Source organism: Xiphias gladius, chromosome 11, assembly GCF_016859285.1.
Source record: "Xiphias gladius isolate SHS-SW01 ecotype Sanya breed wild chromosome 11, ASM1685928v1, whole genome shotgun sequence".
NCBI classification, from domain to species: domain Eukaryota; kingdom Metazoa; phylum Chordata; class Actinopteri; order Istiophoriformes; family Xiphiidae; genus Xiphias; species Xiphias gladius.
The window spans coordinates 21,630,614-21,646,039 of record NC_053410.1 but is presented as its reverse complement, the minus strand read 5'-3'; the positions used below and the strand labels follow the sequence as shown (position 1 = coordinate 21,646,039).

The following is a 15,426-nucleotide window of genomic DNA, read 5'->3' as shown; positions in this document are numbered from 1 at the left end:
ATATATATATATATATATATATATACATATACACAAAGAGTTACTGACACTCAAGAACTGGGGTACATGCACAATTTAGGTACATCTGTTCAATTTTCCTTGACTGAATGACTGACTGACTGACTCACACACTCACACACACTCTCTCTCTCACACACACACACACACACACACAGAGAGGATCCACGGTTCCCTTTGCTGTGAATACTGAGGGATCATGGCTGCATAAGGAAATGTTTAGCCACAGTAGGACGCTGGTTGAGATTGTCAAAGGCTTAGGCCTGATAAGGTGAGGTAACAGGAAATATAAATCCTCCTTTCATAGTGCAATTAAAAGATAAGATTATCATTTCAAGTCAAAAGAGAGGAAACTCATTGAGAGAAAAAAAAAAAAAAAAGACCAAATCATCCAGGCTTCTTAATCTTTAAAAATCAAAAGAAATTATTTTGTTAGTATTTCATCTACATCACAAAACACCAGTTTACTTTTTAAAATGAATCGTGTCTTTAGGGATTTCCACTCCGCTCCCAATGAATGAAACTATACGTCTTACAATAACATATTTTAACATAATTTGGAGTTTATACAAAAATTGTACAAATACACTGATTCTTCCAAAGGCCCAAAAAAGCATAAAGAAAAGCATATAAAGACTAAACCTAAAGTCATAAATAAATGTCGAATAAAACAGCTTATTGTCTTTTTTTTTTTTTTTTTGAACACACAGTTTTGGTATATCTGAGTAACCCGTGGGTCTCTGCGTCCCATTCCAAAAAACAAAAAACATAAATATTATAGCTACCACACTGTATAGCCTACCCGTACATAAACTGATCCATAAAACTCAGATGGTATGGCAAATATACATATTACAGTGTTCTATAAAAGATTCCATGACAGTGTACTTAAATCACCTTAAATAAAGCTATTGCGTAGACAAAATACAAAAAAATACAAAAAAAACTAAACTGTCAACACCACGTCCTTGTGGCTATACAAATATATACTAATCTACAAAGAGTTTTTAATCAAGCTACTCATACTGGAAGAGAGACAAAGGTAAATGTTTAAATTACCCTGAGAACATTAACCCTCCAGGAAGCGTGACAATGATTTGATTCTCCACAAGTAAAACCACTCTTAATTAAGACCTTAAAAATTTGAGGAGACTGGCTATCACGGTTTCCATTATTGTGTTGTTGTATTGCAAAGTCATCTTTTTCCAGACTAGTTTTGTTTTTCATCCAGTGTGTGCGACAGTTAAGAGTTTTCACAGTTTGGCCTTTTCCACTCCATCAGATGTCGCTGCCGATGGACCATCCACATTTCCTGACTTGCAAAGACCCTGCCACAAAACCAGCAGCGAAACTTTGTCACAGCATCCTTGCTGGGAGAGACGGCACCAACTACTTCGTACTTTTTCCTGCTCAACCTGCGAAGTTTCAACTTCAAAATAAACCTCTCCTGTACAGAGTTTTTAACAAGGCCCGCAGAGTCAGGCTGGGCATCTGTTGGGTCATTCGTCTTAGGGGCCTCACTGTTCATGGCTGAGAGAGCATTCAGAGTCCTGTGGGACAGCATGACCTTCTGCACCTCTCCTCTGTACCTGTTGACAACCTCCATGATCCTGGCCACCTCAGGGATGTCAGCATCTGGATGATTTAGCACCACAACAGGCTGGTCTCCCGCCGGACGCTTTACCAACTGAGATGGATTTATGGCTACTAACTTCAGGGTCCTCTCCTGGTTTTTTGGGACCGGTTGCCACCGATGCCCAGAGGCTGGTGAGGGCTCCTGTGGGATGGCTTTCCCCGTGGGCAAATGGGTGCTGCTCAAGAGATCTGGGCAGGAGTTTGCAGGAACTTCCCTGTCTCTCATCCCCTCAACACTCTGGTAACTCTGCTCTAAAGAAAGAGCAAGGTTCGAATCTTCCAGGTTTAGGTTACCTGTAAGATAAAAAGGTGAAAATACTCATTTCAAAATGCTTTAATAAACAAACAGTGCTCTTGAAGGTCAAATTTAAACTTAGCGTGTAAATGCACGTCAAGAAAATGCCATTGCGTGTTAAATTTTCAACCATAATGTCTGTGTAGAACTATAATTTCCCGTCTTACCCTGTGGTGTAATAACAGGTTGGGAAACAGGGGGAGACTTGGTGTAACTGCTATGAGGAGTCACTTCATCAGCTGCTGAACTCTTCTTATCGTCTGACACATGACAGTCCATACCACTGCCTGATGTTTGGAGCGGTACGTTCTTGGAGCATGTCTCGACTTCAGTCTCCGCTGCAGCTCTTGAATTTGACTGCCCTGTCTTAGCAGCTGAACTTCTCTGGTCAACTTCTGTTTCCGAGAACTGCAGTGACCTCTCTGTGTTATCTTGCACTTCTTGAGGGCTCGAAAGCGAGCTTTCAAGCATGCCAGGCTCATTTCTCTCCATATTTTTGAACCCAGTTGGCTCTGCAACACAACTGGGGGTGATTTCTTTTCCTGGCTTCCATTGTAGAACTGAAGTAATGGCTTCGGCAGGATCATGCAGATCATTCTTGGAACCTTTTGTCCATTTCTTCTGTTGCACCTCTGTTAGCGGCACATTTTCAACGATCTGTGCCGTCTTCCTCATTGTTGCATGAGGACTTGGTTGCCCCTGAAAGTCATCCATAGAACCACCTCCTGATGGAGACAAAGAGCTCTGGGACACCCACTGCTTCTCCTTCACAGGATTCTTCTTCAACACTATCTTTAAGGGCAGTCCTGATGATCTTTTATCCACTTTTTTGGTTGCGGTATTTCTCTTCTTTCTTCGATTTTGTCTCTTATTTTTCGGTAGGACCTTATGAATGGATGCCTGCTCTGCGCTCTCATTCGTCAACTTCAGCTCACTGGAGATATTAATCACATCCTCATGCATAGGCTCCTGGCTTTTTTTACCATGTTCCTCGATTTCCTGATCAGTCTTTAATTCCTGATTCTCTCGGTTTTCCTGCATTTGAGTGCACTCAGATGTCTCGCTCTGGGCTGACACTAAGATGTCATTATGGAGTCTGGTTTCTGTCTGCGGACAAGGTAAATGATCATTCAAACTTGACTGACATCCATTTTGGTCAACTACACACCGAGCATCATCAGTAGCACTTTCTGGGAAAACAGTTTCTTTATCTGATGACGTCATCCTTTTCAACCTTTTGGCATAAGCAGCACCGTTCTGAGCTACGGTTATCTTGTTCTTGACTGTGAGGACAGTAAGATCCGATGAGTTCGACATGATACCATTCTCTGATTTTGGGTGAAGATTCATATCTTGAGGGACATTTGACAGAACGGTTTTAAGAGCCTTGGTCCATTTCTGGTCACCAGTTTCCCCAGCGACAGATTTCATCAAAAAATGTTGAGTCTCCTCTAGTGTTGTTTGTGGATCTGACAGATGGCAGTATTTATCCAGGAATTCTCTCCCTGGCAGAGACAGGCAGTCCTGTGTCAGCCAGCACATTTCTCGAACTGCACTTCTTGTTAATCTAGGCTTCATTTTTGGGATTGGGTCATTTGGTTTTATTGCTATGGAATGAACCTCCTTCTTCTTCTTCTTTCTCTGGTTACCCTTCTGGCAAACATGGACAGCTTTATCGTGCTTAGTAATCAACCATTTCTGAGATGCCTCATAGCCACAGTGCTGACAACGTAAAGTCTGAGTGGTTGTTTTAGGCTCAAACTGATTCTTGTCCTTTGTGTGCAGCGATAGATCATCATTAGCTCCTTCCAGGCCCAAATTATGTACATACATGTGTTCTAAAAATACTCTAACGTCACCTGTGGAGAATCTCTGACACATTTCACATGAATATTTGCCATTTTGGCAGTGACACACAGTCAGGTGTGCACTGAATTCAGGCCATGTGCGCTGAACGTTGTCATTACAAATGCTGCAACTAGAAAAAGTGTCCTTGTGGCTTAACAGATGAATCTGTAGGTAGGAGAACTCGTGTGTATTAAAAGTACACGTATGACAAGAAAAAACTGGTGGGCTCCCTCTGTGTTTTTCCTCAAAGTGTCTCACTAAGTCTTTGGGAACATATTCCACGTTGTCCCTGCATTGACAGCATGTGAACCTGAGTGTATTCCCACTGTCATTTGTCCTGTGCTGAATCTGTTGTGCTTCCTCTGAGGTCTTCTTTGATGAAGGCCGTTTGCTTTGCTCCCACTCATCTGCTATCTTCTTTGGTCCACGCTTATCTTCACTTTGCATAGTTGGGGGCTGAACGACAGTCTTCCTGAGGTTGAGCCCTTTGTGCCAATTTCTCCTCTTCTTATTGAAAAGCTGTTTGCTATCTCCTGCGGAGGCAGCTGCAGAAGTATCCGTCGAATCCATGGGTTTTTCAGCTTTCTGAAAGTGCAGAAAAACACAAAGAACCAACTCAAAATAATGCAGATTCAAGATGACGGCAGAACAAATCAATGAGGGCTTGTTTCATTCACTTTTGTTATGAAATGCTTTCAAAAGTACCAGCATGTTCTGTGTACTGGACTGCTGTTTCACACTAAACCCATAAACAGAGGCTGCATTCACAGTCCTACTCGGCATGCTATTTTACTATAAGTCCACCTGTTGCTGGCCATGGTTCAAGCTGGCTCTGCATGGATATTAATTCATCACACTCTGATCAAGTATAGAACAAGGAACTCAGATTCCTATCGGACACCAGGTGCACGTAACTGCACTTAAACTCACCTGCTCACACAGTCGTTATGAACTTCCCACTCTGCTTCGAAAACCCAACTGAATGCGTTACGGTGGGGTTGCAATTAAAAACAACGACAAACTAGAAAAAAATGCACGAATAAAAACCACAAGAACGAGACTAGGTAGGACTTTTTAGAAGCAGATCGTGCGAATCGCGCGGCCATTGTGCAGTCTGACTTGACCACAACAAAGTGATGAGACTGCCTTTGTAACGAGCAACAAACGCCTTGGGAATTGTGAAGTTGAGATAAAACCAGCAGACTGTGATACCGTTACGAGCCCTTTTCCCTTCGCATGGAAACACACGTTGCTATTTAGTACCTGAGCTAACCGCTGTAGCGTTTTCAAAAATAGCGTTTGAGTGATTTGAATTAACGTGACGCACAAGAGCTTACAAAGACGAAATAACTTGAAGAATAAAAAGCGTGCCAACAAAGTTACGCCAGACCCGATTTTTTTTAACCTTGCATCGAGTTATTACTGCAGCCAAACTCACCGGGTAGTACAGATAAACAACACAGCTGTAGTTATTTGTGTAGTTGTCTCGGGTTTTTTTTTTTTTTTTTACCTTTTCTTTTGTGGAGAGCTTGACAGCTCAGCGAGTGGCAGCCATGATGGTTTCATCCGGGGATTACAGCCCCTGAGCTCCTTTAGCCTTTAGCCTGGTGCCTCCGACTGAGAGTCGTCCTGTCCCGGGCCTACAGCGAGACACGAACGCCGAGCTGCTCTCGGGTGTGTTAATGTAGTCATTAAGCCATGTGTGGGCGACCCACCCCCTGTCAGCGTACGCGAAAAACAACACCAAAACGCCGTAGACTTACATTCCAGGCGAGCTTTAATAAGCCTCCTATAAAGGCGGTCTTCGCCGGCCGCCAGCTACATCCGTCAGATTAATTGTTTCAGGTGAAAAATGCTGGGCTGCAGTATGGTAAACAGCTGGACTGAAATATTCACAAGTGTCACTGTCCGATACACTCCTGCTCCACATCTGCCCCAGGTATTAGGACTGTGTGCGCCAACCTCAACACGCAGGTGAACTCTAAAAGGCTCTTTAACTATTAAACATAATGCAATAGTGTGCAAATTTGGAACGAAAATACAAATATATATATTCGCTTCTGAACGCACGGCACTCCGGGACTTTGGTGGTTAAAGGGTTAAAGGCTCCTGGGCATCATACGGTTAAAATGAACTTCAGCGTGTAAATGTGCCGAACAATAACCAACATCTGAATGATGGAAAGGAAGGGGGAAAAGCATGACGTCTGTACAACGTGAAAAATATACTCATCAGTATACGGGTCTTAGTCAACGTATTGTATTAAAGTAAAAATAATTACATACTTAAATACTAAACTCATGAGCTGAACAGAAAACCAAAGAGACTCTGTGTTTACTATAGTTAGATCAACAGGGAGCATTAAGAATATGATTAAATAAAAACCTAAATGATTCTGGAATGGAAAATGTTATGTAAAAAAAACAAAAAAAAAACTTTTTCAATATAGTTATGTGTCTTTTTTTTATTCTCAGTCGGGTATGTGCCTTGTTTTTATCCCAGGTAGGTAGATTGCATAATCTAGGTTTAAGCCCATTATCTTGCAAAATTGCATTAACACACAATGAAGTGCCACTCTCCATAGCTCAATAGCAGCCATAAAAATAGCCCACTGGGTCCACTGAGTCCAGTAAATGTGAGACACTTTATTGCATCTAGATGATAGGCTGTAGATTAAGTCACACCAGTGATCTTTTTGTAAAAAAATATATGTTGACTGTTGTTTTGGACACGTGTTTTGGACACATGTAGCAAGTCAATTTCCCTTTTAACTTCATGTAGTTAAAAATGACCTTGTTATCTTGTATTTACTGATGTTTAATGTGTTGGACTAACTGCTTACATGACCTTAAGGTGTCCTGTACATGTAACCTTTTGACTTTAAATGTGAATTTTGTCAGAAATTACATGTACGGGAATTTTGTCTCACATTCCTGTGTGACATATTGCAAGTGGGTTTGCCAATAAAATCATATGCATGATGACCCTATATGGGCAGAGTAACCTTTGTGCTACCGACAACCTGGAGCAGAACCCTTCCAAATGTAAGATAAGGTAAAGATGAGCATTTGAGTTGCCAAATAACCTCTGATGCGCAGCAGCAAATCAATGGTTTAAATTTAGAAACTAGATGAGTCATTCAAGATTTTTGGCATCACTAACACCCACCTGAAAAGATAAAGTTTCCTCTGCAAACACTTGGGAATCATTACACTCGCTGGTCCAATGTAATATCAATAAATGAGAGACCTTTTACTTTGGTATTTCTATCAGTCTGTTCTGAGAGAGAACAGCAGTGGGTTGTTGACATTCCTGAGCAGGTCAATGGCTGTCAGCTGCTCTCCACCAGGGAACGGTGTGAGACCAGGGGGGAGGCAAGCATAGAAAGGAAGGCCACCAGCTCCCTCCACCCAGGACACCCTTTGTTTCCTCTGGGAGACAGTTCCAACCCATTAAGAACAAGACTACCCAGCACCTCAGCAGCTTCTACCGCAGAGCGGCAAGGATTACCAATCCCCTTACTCACTCTCTGCATGCCGCCACAACTTCTGGACTGCTCTTTTTTATTATTTAAGCACAACATGGAACAAGTATGGGGTCTTTGGTGGTACATTTGTCATTGATTTTTCACAGTTTCCATACAGAAACATCAAAAAGAACATAGTGGTTTATAGTTAAAAACTTACACACTAGTTTTACACTAGTTTTTCTCAGGAATTTTCTTCCTCTATAGCTCCAACTAAAATCTACCATGCTGCTTGGTTATAATCTGCTGAGCCTTTTAATGACAGCAGTTTACTAACAATGTTTTTATGCGTCATCGCCAAATTGAGTTGTACGGATAATGTCGGACAGTGCATTAGATGAAAGTCCTTTTTCTCTTGAAAGACAGGGAAGGCATTGTATAACACTGATCTTGCTTTACAATATTTGGGTCACATTGAATTGTGCTTTGCTGCTGGGGCAGACTGTCCTATTTTGTATTTGTACCACAAAAATGACAGAGCATTTTGTCAGTGTTAAACTTAATATGCATGGCTTTCAGGAATACATTTCACTACTTACACACAAAATATTGTTTTTGTTAACCTAATGTAGTTTTTAGGAGAGGTCAGAATGACCTGGGAGTAAAGAAAGGGGGACAAGACGCAGGTGAAAACAGATGGATTATAGGAAATGTACCAAAAAAGGTGATTACACTTCTTGTAACATTTGCTAGCTCTCAAGCAGCAGTGAGCCCAGACACTTACGTGCACTCATGCGCACATGTATTTTCTTTGCTCAAATTTGCACCATATTTCAGACACTTATGACACAACACGTAAGGACTCGCTTACTCTTTTTTTTTAATCTCAGTTCCTTCCAAAGTATTTCTTCCTTTTGCACTTCACGAGAGAGAGGAACAAAACAGATCAAGTCCCACCAGCATCATTTAGCCTACTGTAAACCAGCACCACGATGAGCTGAAGGATGCTCGGGGTGGCTCGGTATCAGTGTAAGAGAGCAAGGCAAACAGGTTCAGTGCCAGATAAGGTCCTGTGAATGTAATATAGCAAAACTGAAAACTGAGAAAATATGTTTTTTGGGTAATGTCAGAATTACCAAAAGGTAGACAGAAGGTCAGCTCTTAAAGTGGATTAAATGTTTGGAACCTGCAAATGTGCAACATAGTGTTTAGATAACTTACATGCTATTGAATGGCATTTTGCTGTGACCTATTCTGTTGTCCAAAAATATATTCCCTAATGTTTTTGGACATTCAGTCTATATTTTATGGAGGCCGGAGGGATGTAAATTTGATGCATTTTAACCCCTGAATGTTTATAGAAAGATTTCATTTTATAGTTCTAGATAGATTTATTGTGGGGTTATCTGCGAGTGTGCACAATGGAGTCTGTATTCCATAGAGCATGTGCAAACAAACAAGCTTCCAGTAAATACTGGTATCTTAGTGCACAAAGTGAATCAAAGGTTACCAGTAAATTATCAAGAGTTTTTCACATTGACTGCTGTTCATTGTTCACATTATAGATTCACCTTGATCTGGAATTCCCGATCTTTATGAATTATAATCTTACCATTCCCTTTTATTGGGCATTGGCTGCATCTGGCTGCCAGTAGTCTATGCCGCGATTGGATGTTGACCGTTGTGATACTTACTTGTAATTGGCTGCGTCCCGTGTGCACTATCAGTCCCGGCAACGGAATGATGCTTTCCAGTGCTAATCGGAAAAATTGCCACTCTCCTCAGAGGTGGCCTCTGAGAGACAGTAGAAATTCGGACTTAAATATCCCTGGCTAAAAATGGCATTGTACCAAATAGTTTGTTCATGTCTGTTCTCTAATTTCAACAGTGAATCAAGGCTGTATGAAGATGTCTGTAGCTTACTTTACGGGATAGACAAGAAGAAAACATAATAAAACATGATAGATTATGTAGCCTTTTATACAAAAGGTGGTATATAAATCTGTTTTACCACCAGTTTTCGTGCTCCTCACCCGGTAAATACCAGTATTCGGCTTTCTCGGCTTCATTTCCGCTGGTCGTTCATTCGCCTGGAACTTGAAGTGGGTGTTTCTGGTAGCACTTGAAGGCAGCAGTAGCGTTTGCTGAACTCGTGCTGAGCAGAAAAGCCTCGCCGACTTCAACGATGAGCGTAAAGCAAGCATGTTCGGCTAGTTTGAATGGAAGTTAACTTCAGTGAAACTGCCCCTAATATTCACCACATGTGCTCATTGGGTGAGTCTCCACTTTTGAACCGTCAACATGAACAGGTTTTTAATTATTATCATTATTTCCAAGTTTAGAAAAAAAACAAAACAAAAAAAAAACACGATGAACGACAGGCGATCGATCAGGGTGCCTGCTCCTGATCCGCTGCCGCGGACAGTTATGTGGGAGTTTAAGAGCGTCATTGTGGATCAGAGACTCCCAATGTGCAGAACACCTCCAGCACCAAGTATTAGCTGCATGTTTTGCCTTTCACAGGTTTCCGACGCACTGTATTAAATGGAGCTAGAGGACCAATGGTGGAGAGGACAACTGGCTGCAGATATATACCAGGCGCTACGGTACAAAGTGAGTGGGACACGATAACTTGTGTGGAGGCTGCCAAAACAGACATGGGAAAAAAAAGTCACTTTGTGTTTTCATCTTGTCTCATGCATCAATTCATGCACAAAATATATATATTTTTTGTTTCATGCAATGTTTTTATTTTATTGTCTTTATACACACATGCCATCCCCTGTTAGAGCTGTGTTCTATGTATTGGACATCTGTGTGTTTGCATCTGTGTGTTCGTGTGTTAGAGCAACCGATACGAGATTTCTCCAATTAATGCGAAACAAACATTTTCAAAAGGATCCCTTCATTTAAAAAAAAAAAAATTGCTTAACGAGAACTGCCCCCACAATATATAACGAGAAAATAATAGACCGTTTTTGTAGTTAAAAAGTAAACTTGCCTTTGCTCTCTGGTGGACAAAACTATGTAATGGAGACACTGTCTCTGAATTCTGTCCAGCACATTTTGGCATTTCTATACTGCAGATGTCTTGTTGCTTACCAGCCACCATTCCGATATCAGTGTACCAGTGATGACCTTATATCGGCCTCGACCAATTTATCAGTCTAGCCCTTGTGTCTGTGTGTGTGTGTGTGTGTGTGTGTGTGTGTGTATTGAGTATATTTTTGCAAGTATTTGGTGTATACAAAGTATTATAACCGATTATAACCAAAGCAAAATTTAAAAGACCATCAAGTTTGTGTCCTCTTGAGACCTCAAACGCAATATGTTTTCCAACAGGAGCTCAAGTTGCCGTCCTACAAAGGCCAGTCCCCTCAGCTCAACTTGAGACGATACTTTGCAGACCTCATAGCCATTGTCAGCAACCGCTTCAGGCTGTGTCCTGCAGCCAGACACCTGGCCGTCTACTTACTGGACCTCTTCATGGACCGCTATGATGTCACGGTGCAGCAGCTTCACATGGTTTCCCTCTCCTGTCTTCTGTTGGCTAGTAAGTGTGTCACTGACTCCGGTGTCTGACTACTCAGGCTCTGCACTGGGGTTATGTTTTCTGACCGTCCAAATATTCCTCTCTGCAGGTAAATTTGAAGAAAGGGAAGACCGGGTTCCAAAGCTGGAGACCCTGAACAGCCTGGGCTGCATGAGTTCCATGAATCTGGTCCTGACTAAGCAGGGTTTACTACACATGGAGCTGCTCCTGCTGGAAACCTTCCAGTGGAACCTATACCTCCCAACAGCCGCTCATTTCATAGAATACTACCTGTCTATTGCCGTCCATGAGGGAGACCTCCATGATGGCTGGCCTATGACCTGCCTGGAGAAGACTAAATTATACATGGCCAAGTATGCTGATTATTTCCTGGAGGTTTCCTTGCAAGGTAAGTTGTATTTCTTAAGGCATTCTGGACTTTCAAGTCTTATAGTTGGACATCAATGTGTGATCATAAGACCTCTGGTAGTCCTTGAAGCAGTTCAACTACTAGCCCCAAAATCAGACAAAAGTTCAGTTAAAACTAAGGGAACGATTCCGACATGGGTTTAACTTCCACCCTCCATATCACTCTAAATTCCCATATTGAAATCACACAGCCGAGTTACTCTAGTAATACAGTGCGCTACAAAGGCAGAGCGCAGTAACTGCAAAGGCATTGAATTTATTTAAAAACAAAAATTAAAAAAAAAAGGTTTTCAGGTTGTCCACCAAACTCTCTAACAGGTACAAATGCTTTAATGTGATTTTAGGCTGAACAAAATGTTTTCTTTGATCCCTTCTGTCCAATTTAACTAAATGTTTTAACACAATTAATTAAGTTTAGTTTAATTTTCTGTAGTTCATAGGGATTACATGCAACCACTTTCCTCTGTGTGTGTCCATCCCCTGTTACTATTTATATTGAAGTAAATACAGTAAATGATTTAATAATTTCATATAGTTAAATATGTGATTTAAAGGTATCTTAACCTCAACAAATCAAATTTCAAGAGAGTCAAAACCTAAGATGGGGGTTACTGCTACTCTGCTAAGCTAGTTAGCTTTAGCAGGAGTTTAGCTAGGTTTTTATGCTCTGTCATAATTGGATTTAAGTGGAATTTATGTGGTCATGTGGAATAAGAGCCTGAATTATTCAGATTTCGGTTCATTAAAATGGATATTTTTCAATTGCAGATAAGAGCAAGGGAAACAATAAGTACATTTAGTTTTAGCCTCCGCTAAGGCTGGCCCAGGCTAGCTAGCTTTTCACTTGATATAGCACTCTTGTTTTAGCTGTCTAGCTGGCTATCTCTCTGCGGCAGGGGGGCAGTGAGAGCGACGGCTGCTTCAACAACCCACAAATGACCAAACCAGAGTAAGTTACTACAGCCTGGGCAGCAAAACAAAGTGAAAATCCATCAACTACACAGCCAGTGTGCAGTTACTGCTATTTGTCTTGGTTTTTAGCTCTGTTTTGTAGTTACAGCAAATTTTATATGCTGTTCACAAAACTTTTAATGGCATAACAGTATTTTATATGGTAAAACAAACATCAAAAAGTTAGATCCTAGCCTCTACTCCATTTTGACAAAGTATGAAGTTACTGCAATTTTTTCCTTTGCGGAGGGCTACAGTTTTCTCGCTGCATTTGATGATGGATTGCTGTTTTCTTTCTTACCCTCAGATCATGTGTTTTTGTGTTTTGCCCCCTCCCTGGTGGCTGCTGCGTGTGTGGCCGCCTCCCGCCTTATCCTCCACCTGTCCCCTACATGGCCACCCCGACTGCAGCGCCTCACGGGCTACACATGGGAGAACCTGGTCCCATGCGCTGAGAAACTACTCATGTGTGTATCTGTCTGTGGCTAAGAAAACTGCTGAATTCCATACATGCTAAAGTTGATAATAAAAGGGGAACTTACAACACTGACACACATTGCACAATGACAATACATACGCTACACATTCAACAAGAGACACACGTCAGTGCTCATCGTATAGCTCTGAATGTTTTCACTAATCAACAGAGCAACTCTTTGTTCCTTTCTATTACAGGGCGCATGACAGTGATGTTAAAGAGGCCAATAAGCAGAAGTGCCTGCAGCCTGGGCAACAACAGCAGCAGCAGCAGCAACAGCAACAGCAACAGCAGCAGCAGCAGCAGCAGCAGCAACAGCAGCAGATGATGTACCACAGTTCAGGCCAGACAGCCACTGTGGCCCAGTACGTGCACCGGCCCGCCGGCGTGCAGTATCCCCAGCAGGCTAACCACAGGCCTGCCTCCTACCTCAGCCACTCCACCACCAGCCTGCAGGCTCCGAGCGTCCCCCAGCACAGCAACGCCCAGGCCATCACTGCCTCCCTGGATCCAAAGTCCAACATTACCAACAGGGCTTACCAAGTCAGCATGCACTACACCTGCGCTGCCCCGTGCTTTGACAGATGATGGATTTTCAGGATTTAGTCATTTGTGGGGAGGTAGAGAAAAGAGATGGTAATCTGTTTCTCTTGAACGTAACAAAATTCACTGAAGTAAAAAGCGTGTTTTTAATTTGAAGAGACTTGATGGTGCAGCACTTTGAACCATAAGGTGTACCCAATGTGCAATATGCATACTCTGCTGTAGTTTTCTGTGGAGAGCCTGCGTGAGGTTTTTTTTTTTTTTTTTTTTTTTTTCCCCCCAAGATGTTTGAGATATCATGAATGAATGTTGTTGTGAGGTGACTAGAGGCAGAGTTTGCACCACTGGACCCACTAGTGTTACTGTATAATTTAGCTACAGACCAAAAATCTTGTATTTAATTAAGCCAAAGTACCTCAGAAATATTGAACGTATTAACCTTGTGCCTGTAGTCCTTATGACTATTACTATGCTAAGTTAAAAGGGCAGTAACAAAAGGGATTGATGTCTGTTTGTGGTTGAGATAAGAAAGCACAGTTTGTGTAGGTGTTCTGTACCTTGACAGTTTTTGTTTTTGTTTTTTTGTTTTGTTTTTGTTTGGTTTTTTTGTGTTGTTGAGTGTCATTTGTAGAACTAGGAAAGAATGTACTGCTCTAGATCTCACAATTTATTTGCAGAGAAAATTGTTGCTCTTCTGTACACAGAGGATTTCAGTCAGTGCTGTGCACTTCTACGATGATTGTTTTAAATAAAATACAAATCTGTGTTGGTTGAACTGAGATTACTGTCCAGTAGATTTTTTTGATATGTTATGATATTGCCTCAAAATTGGTTCTGGTTTAAAATTGTATCTCATAATTGCCATATCGAAATCGTTAGACATGGGTGATTGAGGAAATTCTCAACCATGGACTTTTTTTTTCTCTGTGGGAGAGAACTGGATCTGCTGCAGTAAGCAAACTTCATCTTTTAGGTCTCTCAATCGTCCACTGCAGCTGAAACCAGAGGTGGAAGGTAACTAAGCACATTTATTCAAGTACTGTACTTAGGTTTTTTTTTTGGGTATTTGTACTTTACTTGAGCAATTCCATTTTGTGCTACATCGTACTTGTACGCAAACACATTTCAGAGAGACGTACTTTTTATTCAACTACATTTATCTGATTGTTTGAATTACTTTGCATGATTAACATTGTGCACAGTACAGTCTATTATTGGGTCCTAAAAGTCTTATTTTCTTAGAACAAGTGAAGTGCCAGTCTATCACAGATCATCACATAAAATAGCTATATTCAGCTCCACCTTTATCAGCTGACATTAAAATGCTGCTTATGTTAATGCATAGCTGACGAAAAATTAAATAAAAGGCCCGTTCTGCCTATTAATTACGTTTACTTTCGATACTTTTTTATTACATTTTGTTCAAGTAAAACTTTAACTGCAGGACTTTTACATCTTGCAAAGAGTATTTTCACATTGCAGTATTGCTAATTGTACTTAAGTGAAGTGTACAAATACTTCTGCCACCACTGGCTGAAACACCAAGCAAACATTCAAGCGTATTGTGTGGTTGGGTTTATGGAGACCAGCGAGTCACGAAAAATATCATCCCCTCTCATGTCAGCTGATTTACTCATCACCAGTATTTACGATAATGGGAAACATGTAAAAAGATGAGTCAGCGTTATTTTATTGAAATGACATTAAGATTGTGACCTTCAACTTTCATGCACGTTACTGATGAGTTACTGTTGTGCAAATGAAGAAACTGTCACTTAACTGAGTGTTTTTTTGACATGAAAGACACAAAAGGTACCCACCACAGTGGCAGCAAACCCAGAAGCAAGACAGACTTCATTATATTTTGGACTTGACATACTTGCTCAGTGAGCATCCCCTGTTTTTCTTTCCTTTTCAGTCACAAATATATCTACCTTGCAATTTCCATTGAGAGCCACTGCTGTAGACAACAAGAGCAAACTCTCTTCCTGCAAACTCAGTGCTTTGGAGCCGCATGATGTAGACTGTGGTCGTCACCACAATAACAACCCTTTAACATACTGTATAACCAACTACACTCAGTGACCACTTTATTAGGTACATCTGCAATCCAGTGGAACTGTTCTGCCATAAAGTCTACTTTTATGAGTTTTTTTGTTTTAGCATTGAGGTCATAGTTGGTGGTGATGTTGTACTGGACTTTATTATATTGAGACGTGTTTCTGATATTC

The 15,426-nt window shown here is 41.2% G+C and overlaps 2 protein-coding genes across 4 annotated transcripts; one reads left to right on the top strand and one right to left on the bottom strand.

Annotated features, from left to right (window-relative positions):
* Positions 1-6: 6 nt before the first annotated feature.
* LOC120796438 (zinc finger protein 518A) lies at positions 7-5,740 on the bottom strand. 3 transcript variants are annotated; one of them, XM_040139296.1, is made up of 3 exons: positions 5,307-5,740; positions 2,116-4,381; positions 7-1,947 (listed from the first exon to the last, which is right to left on the bottom strand). In XM_040139296.1, exons 2-3 carry the CDS (start codon positions 4,364-4,366, stop codon positions 1,262-1,264), a joined length of 2,937 nt encoding a protein of 978 aa, XP_039995230.1. In that variant the 5' UTR covers positions 4,367-4,381; positions 5,307-5,740; the 3' UTR covers positions 7-1,261. The 3 variants fall into 3 exon arrangements, with proteins under 3 accessions (XP_039995230.1, XP_039995231.1, XP_039995228.1); XM_040139297.1 differs by lacking the exon at positions 5,307-5,740 and adding an exon at positions 4,727-5,224; XM_040139294.1 differs by lacking the exon at positions 5,307-5,740 and adding an exon at positions 4,502-4,657.
* A 3,303-nt stretch (positions 5,741-9,043) lies between these two features.
* Positions 9,044-13,974, top strand: ccnj (cyclin J). The gene is made up of 6 exons (XM_040138524.1): positions 9,044-9,536; positions 9,786-9,875; positions 10,605-10,815; positions 10,904-11,203; positions 12,482-12,641; positions 12,850-13,974. The coding sequence occupies exons 2-6, from the start codon at positions 9,807-9,809 to the stop codon at positions 13,238-13,240; spliced, it is 1,131 nt and encodes a 376-aa protein (XP_039994458.1). The 5' UTR covers positions 9,044-9,536; positions 9,786-9,806; the 3' UTR covers positions 13,241-13,974.
* Positions 13,975-15,426: the final 1,452 nt, after the last annotated feature.